This window comes from Macrobrachium rosenbergii, chromosome 14 (assembly GCF_040412425.1).
Source record: "Macrobrachium rosenbergii isolate ZJJX-2024 chromosome 14, ASM4041242v1, whole genome shotgun sequence".
Taxonomy (NCBI): Eukaryota; Metazoa; Arthropoda; class Malacostraca; order Decapoda; family Palaemonidae; genus Macrobrachium; species Macrobrachium rosenbergii.
Window position 1 is genome coordinate 13,716,718 of NC_089754.1, and position 15,282 is coordinate 13,731,999.

At 37.7% G+C, this 15,282-nt stretch overlaps 1 protein-coding gene across 1 annotated transcript in view; it reads left to right on the plus strand.

Moving 5' to 3' along the window:
• The window catches only part of Vps53 (vacuolar protein sorting 53), a 121,009-nt gene that overhangs the window by 90,421 nt on the left and 15,306 nt on the right, over window positions 1–15,282 (plus strand). Inside the window, exons 14-18 of the mRNA XM_067115923.1 lie at window positions 1,842–2,032; window positions 3,429–3,477; window positions 10,252–10,356; window positions 10,828–10,902; window positions 11,678–11,767. Coding sequence (XP_066972024.1) covers window positions 1,842–2,032; window positions 3,429–3,477; window positions 10,252–10,356; window positions 10,828–10,902; window positions 11,678–11,767 — 510 coding nt within the window. The remainder of the gene's footprint in view (window positions 1–1,841; window positions 2,033–3,428; window positions 3,478–10,251; window positions 10,357–10,827; window positions 10,903–11,677; window positions 11,768–15,282) is intronic.

A 15,282-nucleotide genomic window follows, 5' to 3' on the forward strand; every position in this document is an offset into this window, starting at 1 on the left:
TGTTATCTTGTAGTCCTGACTTATTGTGACAAGGTGAATGTAACATGTTTAAAAATAAGTTCCTTATGTGATACCACCTGCAATTACTTTAAAAATGTAGCTTTCAGCATTGGTATCACTTATTTTTCATGCCAAGCCTCTTAAGATTTCAACCCCTTCACAAATCTTATTGCTGCCTCAGACAAGTGTTAGCTTTTGTCCACCCTTACCTCCATAGTAATGACATTGTTATCCTTTGAAAATGTGGTCTTTGATTAACCCATTCATGTGTTTTAGAAACCATGCTGTTCAGAGTAGGTGGTCTCTGCTAACTTTTTCCTTTATTAACCCCTTATCGCCACCGGGACGTACACATGTACGTCTTTTACGGTACAGTAATAAAGACCGCGACGTCGCCTATACATCCCTCCTCGAAAAGCAGAGCTGTTTTCTTCAGCTTGGATTGGTTTCAGGCGTAGTATTGTGTACGAGAGAGGTGCAGAAGCTCCACCCACTATTCATTCTAGCCAATGAGTGTCCGATGGTCGTCGTGGCGTCATTTCATATGGGATATTATAAGGTATGGCAGCAAAGTGCGCCTCAAGCTGTTATGTATTTGTCACGATCTTGTGAGTAAACCATTTGGATTCAAGGCTAAACTTTTTCTCCTTTTGATTGCAGTTATTTTACAGGTTTTTTTTATTTTTTTCAGTATCATGATGTCGGATGATAGTATTTCAGATCCTGGGTAGGAATACCTGCCAGATCAGTCAGATGATTATAGTGATAGTTGTTATAGTTGCTTAGAGGATGACAGCGACACCGAGATTTTAGAAGACATTGAACCCATTGTCGATGGAGGTTGGCAGTTCATAACAGATCCATTTTGTGACAAGCACCCAGACCCACCCCGATTTCATGGATGACAATGGGATCTCGTTTGCACACCCGACTTCACCTGCCCACGAGATGCATTTTGTTTCTTTTTTTGTGATGATGATATTGACAGACTGTGTGAATGGATGAATGCTCAGGCAGAGGAGTATTTTTGGTCAACAGGAAAGTGTACTATGTTTTTTGAAAACTTCTTTCATTTTTTTTTACACTAACGTGTAATTTTTATTATCATCATTTTTTCTACTACAAGTTGTAGTAGTAGTGGTATTACTGTTGAATTTTTTATTATTATTATTATTATTATTGTGATTATGATTATTATTATTATTACCAATGCCATAAACATTCATTGATGTATACTAACTGTTTCCGTAAGAAAACTAGTATATACTGCAATTACTACTAGTACTATTTTACTAATACTTTACTACTTTTTCTGCTACTTTATCTCTACTACTTTACTACTATTTCTATTTCTGCAATTACTTTTTCCACTAAATATTCCTCTTTTTTTCGATATATATATATATATATATATATATATATATATATATATATATATATATATATATATATATATATATATATATATATATATATATATATATATATATATATATGTGTGTGTGTGTGTGTGTATATAGCCAATGTGGTGAAAAATATTCATTGGTATGTACACAATGTTTTCACATAAAAATATAAATGAAAAATATGAATAACAGAAAGTTTAGTGGGAGCAAATGATGACTGATATACTCGCGGTCTCATGCGGTATGCAAGCGTTATCGGCAGTGCAACAGGCCAGTGGCGAAGGGGTTAATATGTGGCTTTTTATACATTCCTTATGTTGTTGGTTGATTAGCATGATTTTCCTTATGGCTTTAGGTTTAATTTTTGTTTTGATTATTTCAAGATTATTATTACTTTTTTGTATGGTGATGTAATATGTGTCTTTTCTTTGACAGTGCATCGCATTGTTGGTAACTCATGTTGAGTGCTTATGTGAACCAGCTTTAACTTCAATGACCAAGGTTAACTGGATGATGGAACAAACTGGTGACCAGAGTCCATATGTGACAGCCATTGCACAGCACATATCATCATCTGTACCCCTAGTTAGGCATAACTTACATACCTCTCGGAAGTACTTTACAAGGTAATGAAGGAAATTTGCAGTATTAGTTGCTTGGTTTTTCCCCAGTTGCACATATGATTGGTGTGTAAAAGATAGATATGTATTAATATGCTTTGTGGCTCTTTCTAGGGGAGTACCATTTGTTGCATTTGCTACTTTTTGTTGAGAAAAAAAGAAAGCAGTGGGGAGAGCCTGTACGTGACTTATAATTCTAGGAGAGGCCTATAATAGATGATGTAAATTCATTGTGTAGAGTGCAATATGGATAGCAGTTTTAAGAGGGGTATATGTCATGTGCTTCTAGTTCTTACATAATTCTGTGATGAGAGAGATGAAAGTACAGTCATTAGATAAACAGCAGGCAACAGGCTCAAGTCTATGGAATAAGGAAAGGGAAAATAAGTGGAGAGTGCATTCCACAAGTTTCCAGATTGATATATGATACTGGTTAGTGACTGAGAAGAAAACATTTGATAATATTATGAGAGGAAGGAGCTTGGAAGAAAAGAAGATGAAATAAGTGTCAAGAGAAATGGCTCTTGTCTACTTGGATCAACTGTAGTGTGGACAACGCCATTATGGTATGGACATAGATTTGATAAAATGTCAGATAATTTAAGTGTTGTGTCAGCCAACAACTCTTTTCTAGAGTGATATTATGTGGTTACATGGTTGCCCTAATTTCCAGTCTTTGCAAGTATTTTTAGCAGACATCATGAGTGTTGCAATTTTTGTGTAAGTCGTTTAGGTATATGCTTTCTGAGATATTATGGTAAATATTTTTCTTAAATGTAAATTACACTAGTTGATTTTGTTTTGAATTAGGCATCATTATAGGGAAACCGCATTATTATCTTATTCACTGAATGTCATAAATTTCTGAAAGAGAGAGAGAGTGAGTTGAATACTAAATTTACAGTGATTTTAACTCATGCAAAAAGTAAAGAATGCCACTCACTGTGTTGCTATAGTCCATAACAGCTTTGGCTTTCAATATGATATTTCCTTGTATCTTAACTTTTACTATCACAGTGAGTCATAGCTATTGTTTTTAAAACATTGCTGCAGTGCTCCCAGAACTATTATTTGTAGTGGCAGATGTTTATATAAACTGTGGTCGGGAAGTTGAAGTTCTAGTATTCTTCAATGCAAGGAGTTAGAGGCCCATAATTTCACTTGTTGCTGTTGGAACATATTTTCACTTCTTACTATACAGCATCAGCTCGGTACTACCATAATTTTGTTACATGATGAAGGAATTGTGCCCATAGCAAGCTCATATTATTTGCAGCATATATGATCACACCCACATTTAAGAAAGAAGTCTCTGATGTCAGTTATACTCAGGTATTCTGTTGTTATGTTATATTTTTTTTATTTCTTTGGATCACTTAATTACAAATTATATATATTTCAGATTTTGTGATAAGTTGGCTGCTGCAATCCTCAACAAATTTGTTCAACAGGTACTGTATATTTTTTAATTGAATTATCATCCATGGTAAATGTTAGATATTGTCTGTAACTTTAATGTGTTCCTGCACAAACAAACTTTTCTTTGTATGCATCTTAACCCTTACAGGCTGACTAAAATATGCATCAAGAACACCTCTAAGATTGTGCAAACCTTTATGGTTGGCCAATTAAAAAAAACCTATGGAAAGAGGAAGATATGCAAATGCATATGACATAAGAAAAAATACTCTGAAAATTTTTCTGGACCTTCCACAGGAAGGTAATACTGAGTATTTCCAAGACGCTCGTAAAAATATGCAAATTTCAGTAATTTATACATGTTCATTATAATAATTTTTTTTATTTTATTTTGTAAAATCACAATAATGGCTCACATAATATCATAACACATAAGAATTAAAATCAGTAACAATTTCTGAGTATATTTATGGTAAAATATTTACAAGATGTACTGGGATGGGGAAATGCAGCACTTTTTGTTGAGCTATATTTCTTCGTACTTTAGTTTGCAAAATTACAATTATAACTGGCAAACAGACATTATGCTACTTATGAACATTCAGAGATACAAACAAATGGGATCGCAAATTAAAAATGTGTTCAGAGCACTCCCCTTTGCCACGCATGAGTTCAAATTTTGTTTTTTGTGCCTATTCTGTATATACAGTACTGAATGTACATTGTACATATTGTGTTTTAGGATGAAAAATTGTACAGTACTGTATTGCCTTTACTGTATATCATACTGTACTTAAATAGGGATGAAGAATACAGTAACCAACAAACAACTTACAAACAATTCAACATACAAACAGCCTTCCGGAATGTAACTCATTCATAAGTAGGGTGGTGTCTGTACTATCGTAAAATATAATAACTAAAACCAGCAACAATCCCTGTATATATTAATGGGCAAATTTATACAAGATGTCCTGGAATGGGGAGATGTAGTGTATTCCTCCATGAAGTCTCAAATTACACTAATCTCCCTGTATCCTGGACTGAGGTGTTAGTGTTGCCATAAGTCATTTATGGCCCATTCAGGTGATTTGAACATTTTTCCTGCAAGATTTGTTAAACTGCATGGCATAAAATATAAATTCTCACCTGAGCCGAGGCAGATCAAACAGCAAGAGCTATTATTATGCCTCACATGATCATGCCCAGATGCAAGGGGTTAACCGCCTAACACAGTGGGTAGTAGATTATCTCAAACTGCAAATGTTTAACAATACAAACAGTCAATAAATTAAAGAAGATATGTCATGAAACACTTCATTGAAGGTTAAAATACAAACATTGTCATTCACAACAAACTCCACATTTATGTCAGTCCACATTCATGGTCTACACAAATTCTAGATGCACCATTTCCAAATAAAAAAAATAATAATAATTTTCTGGCTAGAGACTACCATCACACATACACCCCCATGGATTTTGCTTGTTCATATTCCAAGTAGTAAATCATAAACTTTGCTCATACTGTACAAGCTATTCTGATGATAAATGATTTACTAATTTTCAAATATTAACATTAATGTAAACAAGCAAAATATCAATTCATCATAGAAAATATAGCGAATTAGTAAGATTTTAGTTCAATCCCTTATCTTTTTCTGTATCCGACTTAGGGATAGGGATGAAGGCGTAGCTGCCATCATTAAAAAAAAGGGGTTATCACCTGGCCAAAGAGTCTCTCTCTCTCTCTCTCTCTCTCTCTCTCTCTCTCTCTCTCTCTCTCTCTCTCTCTCTCTCTCTCTCTCTCTCTCTTTCTGAGATAGATTTTTTATTCATCTGTAACATATATGTTTATTTGTTTTGTATACTGTAGTTGTATAGATAAATGTGATGTTACTTTGTAATTAATTTTTTCATATTTCCCATGCTATAATTACAACATTTATGCATTTCTATAGTATATTATGTAAAATTTTAAAAGAAAACATCAATTCCCAGTCTTTTCTGAAAGCTTGAAGCAAGGTGGGGCAGTAATCTAACTGTTAGTTGTCTTGACATATTGACCACGAAGGGGAAGAAGTGTTGCACTCTTGCTGGTCAAAATACGACTATGAAGAATACTGAAAAACTCTCTCTCTCTCTCTCTCTCTCTCTCTCTCTCTCTCTCTCTCTCTCTCTCTCTCTCTCTCTCTCTCTCTCTCTCTCTCACCAAAGGGTACTCAGAATGTGGGAGATGGATAGATAGATAGATAGGCAGACAGACAGATAGATAAATAGAAAGGGAGAGTGGTTGATAGAAAGATATTCTCTCTCTCTCTCTCTCTCTCTCTCTCTCTCTCTCTCTCTCTCTCTCTCTCTCTCTCTCTCTCTCTCTCTCTCTCTTTGTTATTGGCTGGAAGGGTTAGAAGTATGTATTTACTATATGTTTAAGATGACTGAAATTATATTAATATCATTTTACAAATTAATACAGTAATAGGATAATAGCTTAAGGTACATTTGATGTAGGATGCTAGTCTAAGGTATACATTTGGTATTTGAACTTTCAAGATAGGCAGTTATAAGTGTTTTTAGAGGGGGGTTAACTATTCGTAGGGGGTTGTGGTACGCATCCCCCACGAATACGGGTCGTTTACTGTACAAAGAAAACTCCTCAGCAACAGCCCTTTCAGCAGCACTCTTCTAGACCAAAGAGGAGCCAGAGGTAGGGCCAGAGGAGGTAAGTGATAGAGTAGGCGCCCCTCCCCACTCGTTGCCACCAGTGGGGGCAAGCCATTTGGCTTCATGGGAGAGTTTCAGAGCAGGCTCTTGGGTAGTAGATATACTACGGGTGTGATATATACTACCCTTCAGTTTCCCTCCCCCTCCCTCCGAGCATCCCCTCCATCACTTGTCATACGCCAAGGACTCTCCAAAGTATCTAACTCCCCAGGACGAAGTGAGGAAAATGATGGAGAAAGGAGCTGTGGAAGTAAACGAGCATTTTCCATATTCTACAGCCGGGTTTTCCTAGTCCCTGTGGCAACGGCCAATTAGAGTCTAGTAATAGACCTTTCGACTTAGAACTGTCCATCAGGAAGACCCGATTCAAGACTGAAACTCCTCATATGGTCCTGTCAGCCTTCAGAAGCAACAACTTTTTGCTCATGATAGATCTGAAGGATGCTTACTTCCAGATTCTGATCCACTGCTCTTCCTGAAAATTTCTCCGCTTCAGCCTGGGAGAGCTAGTGTTTTAATTCAGAATCTTACTGTATGCTTTGGTCTAACAATAGCCCCTCAAATGTTCACAAGAGTGTTTACCCTAGTGTCATCCTGAGCTCATTCTCAGTGAATTTGGCTCTTGAGATATCTTGACTACTGGTTGGGAAAAACTAATCCAAGACAGAGATCGTCTTCTCCAATTTTGTCACGGCCTAGGCATCCTGATAAATTTGGAGAAGTCAAATCTTCTCCCCAGTCAAAAAATTCTTTACCTGGGGATGGTAATATAGAGAAATTGTCATCGAGGGTACTGTATTTCCATCGGACCAGCAAATTGAGAAGTTCAGGAAAGTGGCTTGGCCCTTACTATCAGAGAAGAAGCAGCCAGCACGTCAGTGGCAAGTAGTTTTAGGGCTTCTAACCTCACTAGAAAAACTTGTTCCCCACAGCCGTCTCCACATTTGATCTCTCCAGTGTAGACTGAAAGAGTTCTGGTCCCCTGCAAGGGACCATCCTTTGTTCCAGGTATCTCTGTCTACAGAGGTGAGAAGGGACCTACTGTGGTTGTTAGCTGATGAAAACAACTATAAGAGTGCCTCTTCATTTTCCTCCTCCAGAAATTTCCCTGTTCTTAGACGCCTTGTACGAATGTTGGGGAGCTCATTTAGAGGACCTTCTGACGTCGGAAGTCTGGAGTCTTCAGGACAAGCAGCTGCACATAAATGTTCTGGAGCTGAAAGCAGCCTTCCTGGCACTTCAGGAGTTTCAAGAAAGAGTGTCGGGGCACTCTGTAGTTCTGATGTCGGACAACACTTACGTAAACAAACGGGGGGGCTAGTTTCTCGGCAACTTCACTCCCTGATGGTGCTTATACACCAGTGGGGGATCGACCAATCAGTAGACCTCTCAGAGGTCTTTTGTTCAGTTGTCCCAGACCCCTTTGCCGTGGCAGAGGACGCCCTTCAACATCCTTGGGACAACCTGGAAGTTTACGCCTTCCCGCCCTTTTGCCTGATCCATCTGGTCTTAAACAGGGTAATGATTTTCCAAAATCTCAGAATGACCCTTGTAGCTCCATGGTGGCCTCACTCAGAATGGTTCCCCGATCTACTACCCTCTCTGTCAGCAGTTCCCAGAGAGATCCCTCCATGGCACAACCTCCTCTGCCAGCCTCACGTCAAGATATATCACCCGTCGGTAGGGTCCCTATCTCTTCACGGCTGGAGACTATCCAGTATCTCCTGTGAGTGAGAGGTTTTTCTCGCAGAGCAGCAGCAGAGATGCCTGGCTGTCTCAGAAGATCTTCCTCAGCTGTATACCAGGGAAAATGGGCCATTTACTGTGATTGGTGTCATCAAAGGGGTCTCTCTCTAGTTGGAACTTCTGTTCAGCAAATAGCAGATTTCATAGTTTTTCTCTGGAGGGAGAAACATATTCCAATGGCTGCCATCAAAGGCTATAGGGCTACTTTGGACTTGGTTCTGCTCCAAAAAGATGTAGACCTGTCTTTCTCATGGGAAATCTCAGTGCTACTCAAAAATTTTGAGCAGTCTTGTTCTCCTAGAGAACTTGAGCCTCCTAGTTGGGACCTGACTCTGATGCTCAGCAGTGTCCCACTCAAGCCCCATGTGAACCAACTCGATAATCATCTGACAGAGATTTGACCCTTAAAACAGTCTTCTTAATGGCTTTAGCTTCATCGAAGAGTGGGTGAACTCCATGGCCTCTCTTTTAATGTTAAATACTCGAGGGGTTGGGAGTCTGTAACCTTCAAATTTATCTTGGAATATGTAGCTAAGTCTCAAATCCTTCAATTCCTGATGACATGTTTGATTCATTTCCCATCCCTTCCTTGGGAGATTTTGTTGATAATGACCCAGACGAATTGCTCTTATATCTGTCAGGGCACTGCGTGGTTACCTAAAAAGGACTCGTCTTCTTAGGCCGAGATGTCAAAGAAGACTTCTTGTAAGCACAGGCAGGATCAAGAAAGAAGTGTCCAAGAATACCATCTCCTTCTGGCTCCATGAGGTTATTAGATGTGCTTATAGCTCTTCTACAACCTCAGATTCTAACACCGTGCATGCAAGAATAAATGGTGTTCTGGGTTTTAAAAAAACTTATCTCTTCATAGGATTTTGAAGGCTGGTACTTTATTTCATCAAACCACCTTCACATCCTTCTATCTATGGGACGTTGCCAACAGATCCTTGGACACTTTTTCCTTGGGCCTGGTGATGGCTGCTTAACAAGTTGTGTAGCTCATCCAGTGCCCCTAGCAGGACAATATGTATCTTACCATAGGTGATGGTATGAAAGTGAGAGTGAATGTTGGAAGCTTTTGTAGAGTCAGTATTCATGGAATGGATGCGGTCACATTCAGTCTAAACAGTAATCAATTACTTCACTAGAAGAGACCACTGTTTACACTCATTGAAGGATTGAGGAAGCCTAATGGAGCTCATAGACAGACTCACTACAGAACCTTATACAGTAATTTTACTGAGCTCTCTTGAACCCAGTATCTGGAAGGGTAGCAGCCTTCTTTCTTGGTTGGATTGTCTGTGGTTGCACTGCAGGAACTAAGCAAATATGTCTCTGCCACTTATTTTCCTTGTTACACCCATCAAGTCATCTCCCCCACAGTTATGCTGCAGAAAGTGTTATCCTCATGTAATTTTTTTCAGTGACCTTTATTTTTCTTTCCTTCCATTTCCAAGCCATAAAATTCTCTTGTTTGTTTTCCAAAATCTTACAAACATTTATCCTTCTTAGAATCTTAGTCAAATTAATCACCTCCTTTGTGATTAAACTACACTTTATATCATTATGTAGATGTGTATTTTTTCTTCAGGCCTGGACAGTAATAAGGAATACATGTCTTCCCTTTCTTAAAGACTCAGTATTCATTGTTTAGTGCTAGAACATTTTTTCCCTTGAAAGTGATTATTCCTGATACTAGCCCTCCTCTTTCCTTAATGAAGTCACAGTTCCTTTGCATGTAAAGCAGAATTATTATTTTGTTTTTGATTGTAATAATTGCAGTTAATTAGCTAATATTTCTGGAAGGCAGTAATGAACGTTCAGCTGGCTGACAAATAATTCTGCCTCAGTTGAAACTGTTGATTTAGCATGTGACTGAGGTGCTTGTTAAAAAATAAGTATCCAAAACAGATTTGTTCTTGGACAATGCATGAAGGGTTTTAGTATTATAAGTATTGCACTGTATGTATAGTGTATCGAGTAACACATATTTGTGGTATCATTAACAATAACTCATGCACTGATATGGGTTATATATTTATTGAAGGTACAAATAGTTAGTGGACAGGTGCATGACTGTATATGAAATTTTCTGGATACCCATTTCCAATAAACTTAAGCCCAGGAAACAGTGCCTATTATATTGTGCATATCATGTAATTATAGGTACTTTTATTTATTTTTTAAAATATAAAATTACCCATTCAGAAATTGTTCAGATACATATTTCTGCTCTTCATGAGAAGTGAAATGAAAAACTGGTAGATCAGTCAAGATTTAGTTCTACTTCCATGTATGAAAATAATGTTATATACATGATCTATTTTTATTTCCAGGTTTACAAGTGTCGTCCCATTAGTGGAGTTGGATGTGAACAGCTCTTACTAGATTGCCATGCCTTAAAAGCAGTTATGCTTCAACTACCAGTTGTTAATTCCCAGGCAAGTTATCGTCAAAACTTTGGTTTTTTATTTCAGTGCCATTCTGTGTGAATGAGGCAAAACATTTTCTGAAAAGTTTTATGCATTCAGGGTATTGCACCAAATAGCCCTATGCTTTGATTCTGAATGGGCAACCTTGCAACTGTGGTATATAATTTAACCATTAATCTTGTGGGTGCCACACTTGACAGACTACGCAACTAGAATGGACAGATACCAACAGTGGCTTTTGGTTAAACTATTTTCCTTTGCTGTATTGTAAAGCAAGAGTATTGTTATTTTTCTTTTAAAGTTTAATTTGATGGCCTAACTATATCATGTTTATTAGAGTATATTTGTATTTTTCTTTAAGAAATATAATTTAATGGTTTAACAGTTATGTTTACAAAATGTGTACAGTATATCAAAATTTGTTGAAAATAATTTTATATTGTGCTTTCTAACAGCATTCCAATATTTTTTGTATGACAGGTTCGACGTGACCCTCCACAAACATATACACGAATGGTCGGGAGAGGCATGGCACGTGCAGAGCTAGTTTTGCAGGTCAGCTGTTTTTATTTGCAACTGTGATTAGCTACTGCTAATTATGCATTGTGAAAATCAGGTCCATTTCATCATTGCTATTTACATATACATAGTATTTTTTCATATGAAATAAAAGGTTAAATGCTTTAAAAAAGAATATTACCCGATCCTCTTCTGTGGTTGCTCAAAAGGACTTATCTTTACCTTATTAAAACCTGCTTTTAGTTATTATTGAACACCTGAAGCTTGTCTTCCCTCCCAAAAGGTGTGTAATTTCCTTTAATATTCCTTTCATTTCATCAAATTGGTTCATGATTAGTTTAGAAATAGTCTTAACCATCATAAACAAATGTACTAAACCATCAATTTCATGAGTTAGGAGTGCATTAGGAATGGAATGGTAATTTTACTGGTTTTTATGAGATTGTTAGGGGCCCTAATAATTAGGTCTATTTATATACTTGTGAAGTTTGTCAGAATTTTTTTATAACGGAGTTATGAATTTTATTATATATGTTTATGCTCTTTTAGCAAATCTTGTAGTTTTGGCCTTGGTTACCATTATTGTTCTAATTTATATAACCCAGTACATTTATCTTTGAGTATTATTTAGTTTTTACATGAGCATAACATTCGTAAATTCAGTCAAATTATTTATATAAATGAAATTGAAACATTATATATAATGGTTAGTTATAATTACAAAAGGTTTATACAACAGAACAGAGGTTTGTATATCTTTCACAAATTGCAGTGGGTTTCTTTTGACTTAATACTGTTTTTGTATCAATAGGTTGTGATGGGTGAATATGCAACACAAGGTGACCTTGTTGATAAGTTTCATCGTCTTCTCCCTGATGCAACCATTGCTGACTTCCAAAAGGTATTTGTGTGGTGTTAATGGAAACAGGTGTTAATACACAACTGCAAACTTTCATTTAATGGGAACATAATCTATTCCTAAGCATAGGAATAAACTGTTTGTAATAGATTCAGCTGTTGTTGGCCACTATTGTTGGTTTGAGAAAAGGTGGACAGCTATCCATCGACAGGGGATCATGTCTACTTTTGCATGTCCCATGTCTGTAGCCAGTTGTTACTGGGTGGACAGGTATCAGAGTAACTACCTAGATCTGACTCATATCTTGGCCTTATGTAGTTGCTTGGAACCAAAGTAGCTAGGGCTTTCGTGGTTTTTTCTCTCTCCTTTGCTTTAACATTATTGTTCTGTCATTGCACTACCATCTAGCAAAGGACAAATCAAGAGAAAAGAAGGAACCAAAGCTATACTGAGAAAACCAGAAGTAAATCAGAAGACCTAGAAAAGCATCTTTCATCTGCTAAGGATTAACCTCTAAGGTCCTTTACCACAGGGTGGCCTTCTTTGGGTCCATCTCCAAAATTAACCTCCTCAGTGACAGTTTTCTCATGTGAATTATTGCCAAACGAGCTTGATGGTGCGTTCTATGCTGCACTGGAAGCCGGTGCTGCCCGTCATGTCTCCCCTACCCTCCCAATCCCCTACCCACCCTGCCCCCACCCAGGGTGGACAGACAGGTTAGTGGGAGCAGGGTGGATGTGTCATGTCTCCCCTACCCTCCTGAGCCCCTACCTACCCTGCCCCAACCCAGGGCAAACAAACAGATTTGCAGGAGGAGGGTGGGTGTGTCATGTCTCCCCTATCCTCCTGATTCCCTACATCCCCCCCACCCCCCCGAAGAAAGATGCGTTCTGATTTTATTATTATAGATACAGTACAGTAAAAGTCCCGTATCCCAATGTAATGAACACCGCTAGCGAGGACAATAGATTTTCAGTGATGCAGTTGATAAGGTTATATCAATAGAACATGCATCCCAATAGAATTGGTTTAGACAGACATGGAGTCTTATGTTAAAGGTGAGGTTGAGGTAAAAAGGTTAAAAATTTTCCTCTTGAAAGGTTAAATGATTTGCGAGGTTGCTAGTATAAAATTGAAGATGTTACATCATTCAGAATGGATTTTTGCAGTACGGCTTCTGCCCACAGCTAAAGAAAAGGACTAATAAAATAAAATTTATGAAATGCTTCCCTCGAAAGTTTGAACGAATTAATATGAAAGAGTTCAGTTAATTCCTACCCAAACATTAACATGCATGTCCCATAAGTAAAAAGGTAAGAAAATTATGAACAATTTGAATAGCGACTTGTGCAAATAATTTAGCTTACCCTTGTTATCTGAGAAATAGAAAATAGGCTTGGCTGGCAAGAAGCCATACACCATTCACAAACATATGCATGGACGCTAACCGCCTGCGGGAATGAAACTACTTTTCACTATTGTGGCAGGGACTGAAAGGAACACCACAACAACTCTTCTGGGTGAAGTGATGCATGTACAGATTTATAGACTAATTACACATCATACACAACAAACAACAACTCTAAGAAATGCTAGAAAACTCTAACCTAAGCGGTGTCCTAAAATAAATTGAGACGTACGCACGAACTAACAAACAGTAGGAAGGTGTAGCTCATGAGGCATGGGATGCCAAGCGGGAATTATAGGGAACAAGAAGGGTCTCCATGTGGTTACGTTTCTTTTTAAAAATACACTTTCCACGAAGCAGTGTCGAAAGCCAGTAAAATATCTAAGTGAAGCTAAAACCGGTTTCTCAGGGAGAAACAGAATTATTCTTATATGACACAAATTAAAAGATAAGCATAATTTTCACTACCTCTGAGAGGTATTGTTGGTGGTGCCAGCACATTCAGAAACAAACAAACCTGACATGGCCCCAAATTACTGTGAACTTTACTTCAAAAAGAAAAGTTATACAGAAAAACACTCACACATATGATAAACCCTCTAAACTGGCTATAATTCACTGGAATCTGACTCACCTTAGGTATATTTTCCATTCACTGACCTTTTGATTTTTAATTGCTCCGCTCATAGGATAGAAAAAAGGACTAGGTAGCTTACAGCTTCACCTATCAATTGCTAAATAACATGCAACTCTCAGAACATGTGAGGGAATCGCCCTACATAGGCTAAAATAACATGAAACCTTAGCTAGATAATTGGCGTGAAGTAGTCAGCCTATGCTAATAAATAGCGAGAAATAAATTCTCTAGCGCGAATCAGCGAACTTCCTACCAAAGAGAGAATAAATTCCTGATGAGAACTTATGAATTCCTAGTAGAATTATGAACACGGACCCAAATTTTCAGAAGGTACTTACTGCGGTCTCATACACTGCTCCAAGCTGTTTGCCATAAAAATTTACTTTATTAGGTTCATCTCAAGTCACCCGGACCAGTAGTGGGAAATTTATGAATCTACATTACTCTACGAATCCTGAAGATACTCTGTTTAAGGTCACCAGCATTATTAAACGGGGTCGTAGGAGGTAATGCTTAACATTTAACCAATTAAGTAAGTAAGTAAGTATAGCTTAGTTTTACCAGACCACTGAGCTGATTAACAGCTCTCCTAGGGCTGGCCCGAAGGATTAGACTTATTTTACGTGGCTAAGAACCAATTGGTTACTTAGCAACGGGACCTACAGCTTATTGTGGAATCCGAACCACATTATAGCGAGAAATGAATTTCTATCACCAGAAATAAATTCCTCTAACTCTTCATCAGCCGGCGGCGGGAATCGAACTCCGGCCCATCGAATGACGGTCTGAAGCTCAACCAACTCGGCCAACAAAGGGCTACATTTAACCAATTAAAATATATATAAGCCAATCCTGTTCATAAACAAGTGAGGAAAATTAAGGGTATGCTACTTTACACAGGCATCAAGCAGATACAAGGAACAACTAACAGAATTTATTTACATTAAAATAACAATTCAAATTAACAATCATGGGACAGTATGATTAAATTATATTGTGTTTTATGCAAAGCTACAGTACATAGGCCATTTCAGAGGGCTACATGAACTTGGAACCAGTGTGATGAAACAGCTTCCGGAGCCCAACTCCCTGGAAGGAGATATGCCAGAATTAATACAATAGTAGCATGCACATATAAATAAATGGTTAGACAGACTTAAGTGGCTGGCCCAGGGATGTGATGGATATTCTTTGATAAAGTTTAAGTAGGCCGGGACTCTCAAAATGGCTGCCTGGGTCTTAGCAAAGTTAAGGACACACAACTTGATATCATATATGGCTCAGCATCAGACACAACGCTGAAAACATTAGACCCAGTTCATAACAAAGGCCTTAGAGTATGTTCAGGAGCCTTTAGATCATCATAAACCTTATCATTACAAGTTGAATGTGGTGAACTACCACTGTCTCTCCATAGAGAGTTTGTAACAATGTAGAGTGCCTTGAGAATTCAGACAAGTGATTCTCCAACAAAAAAATTATTTGAATTAAGAGATGCATATATAAACAATC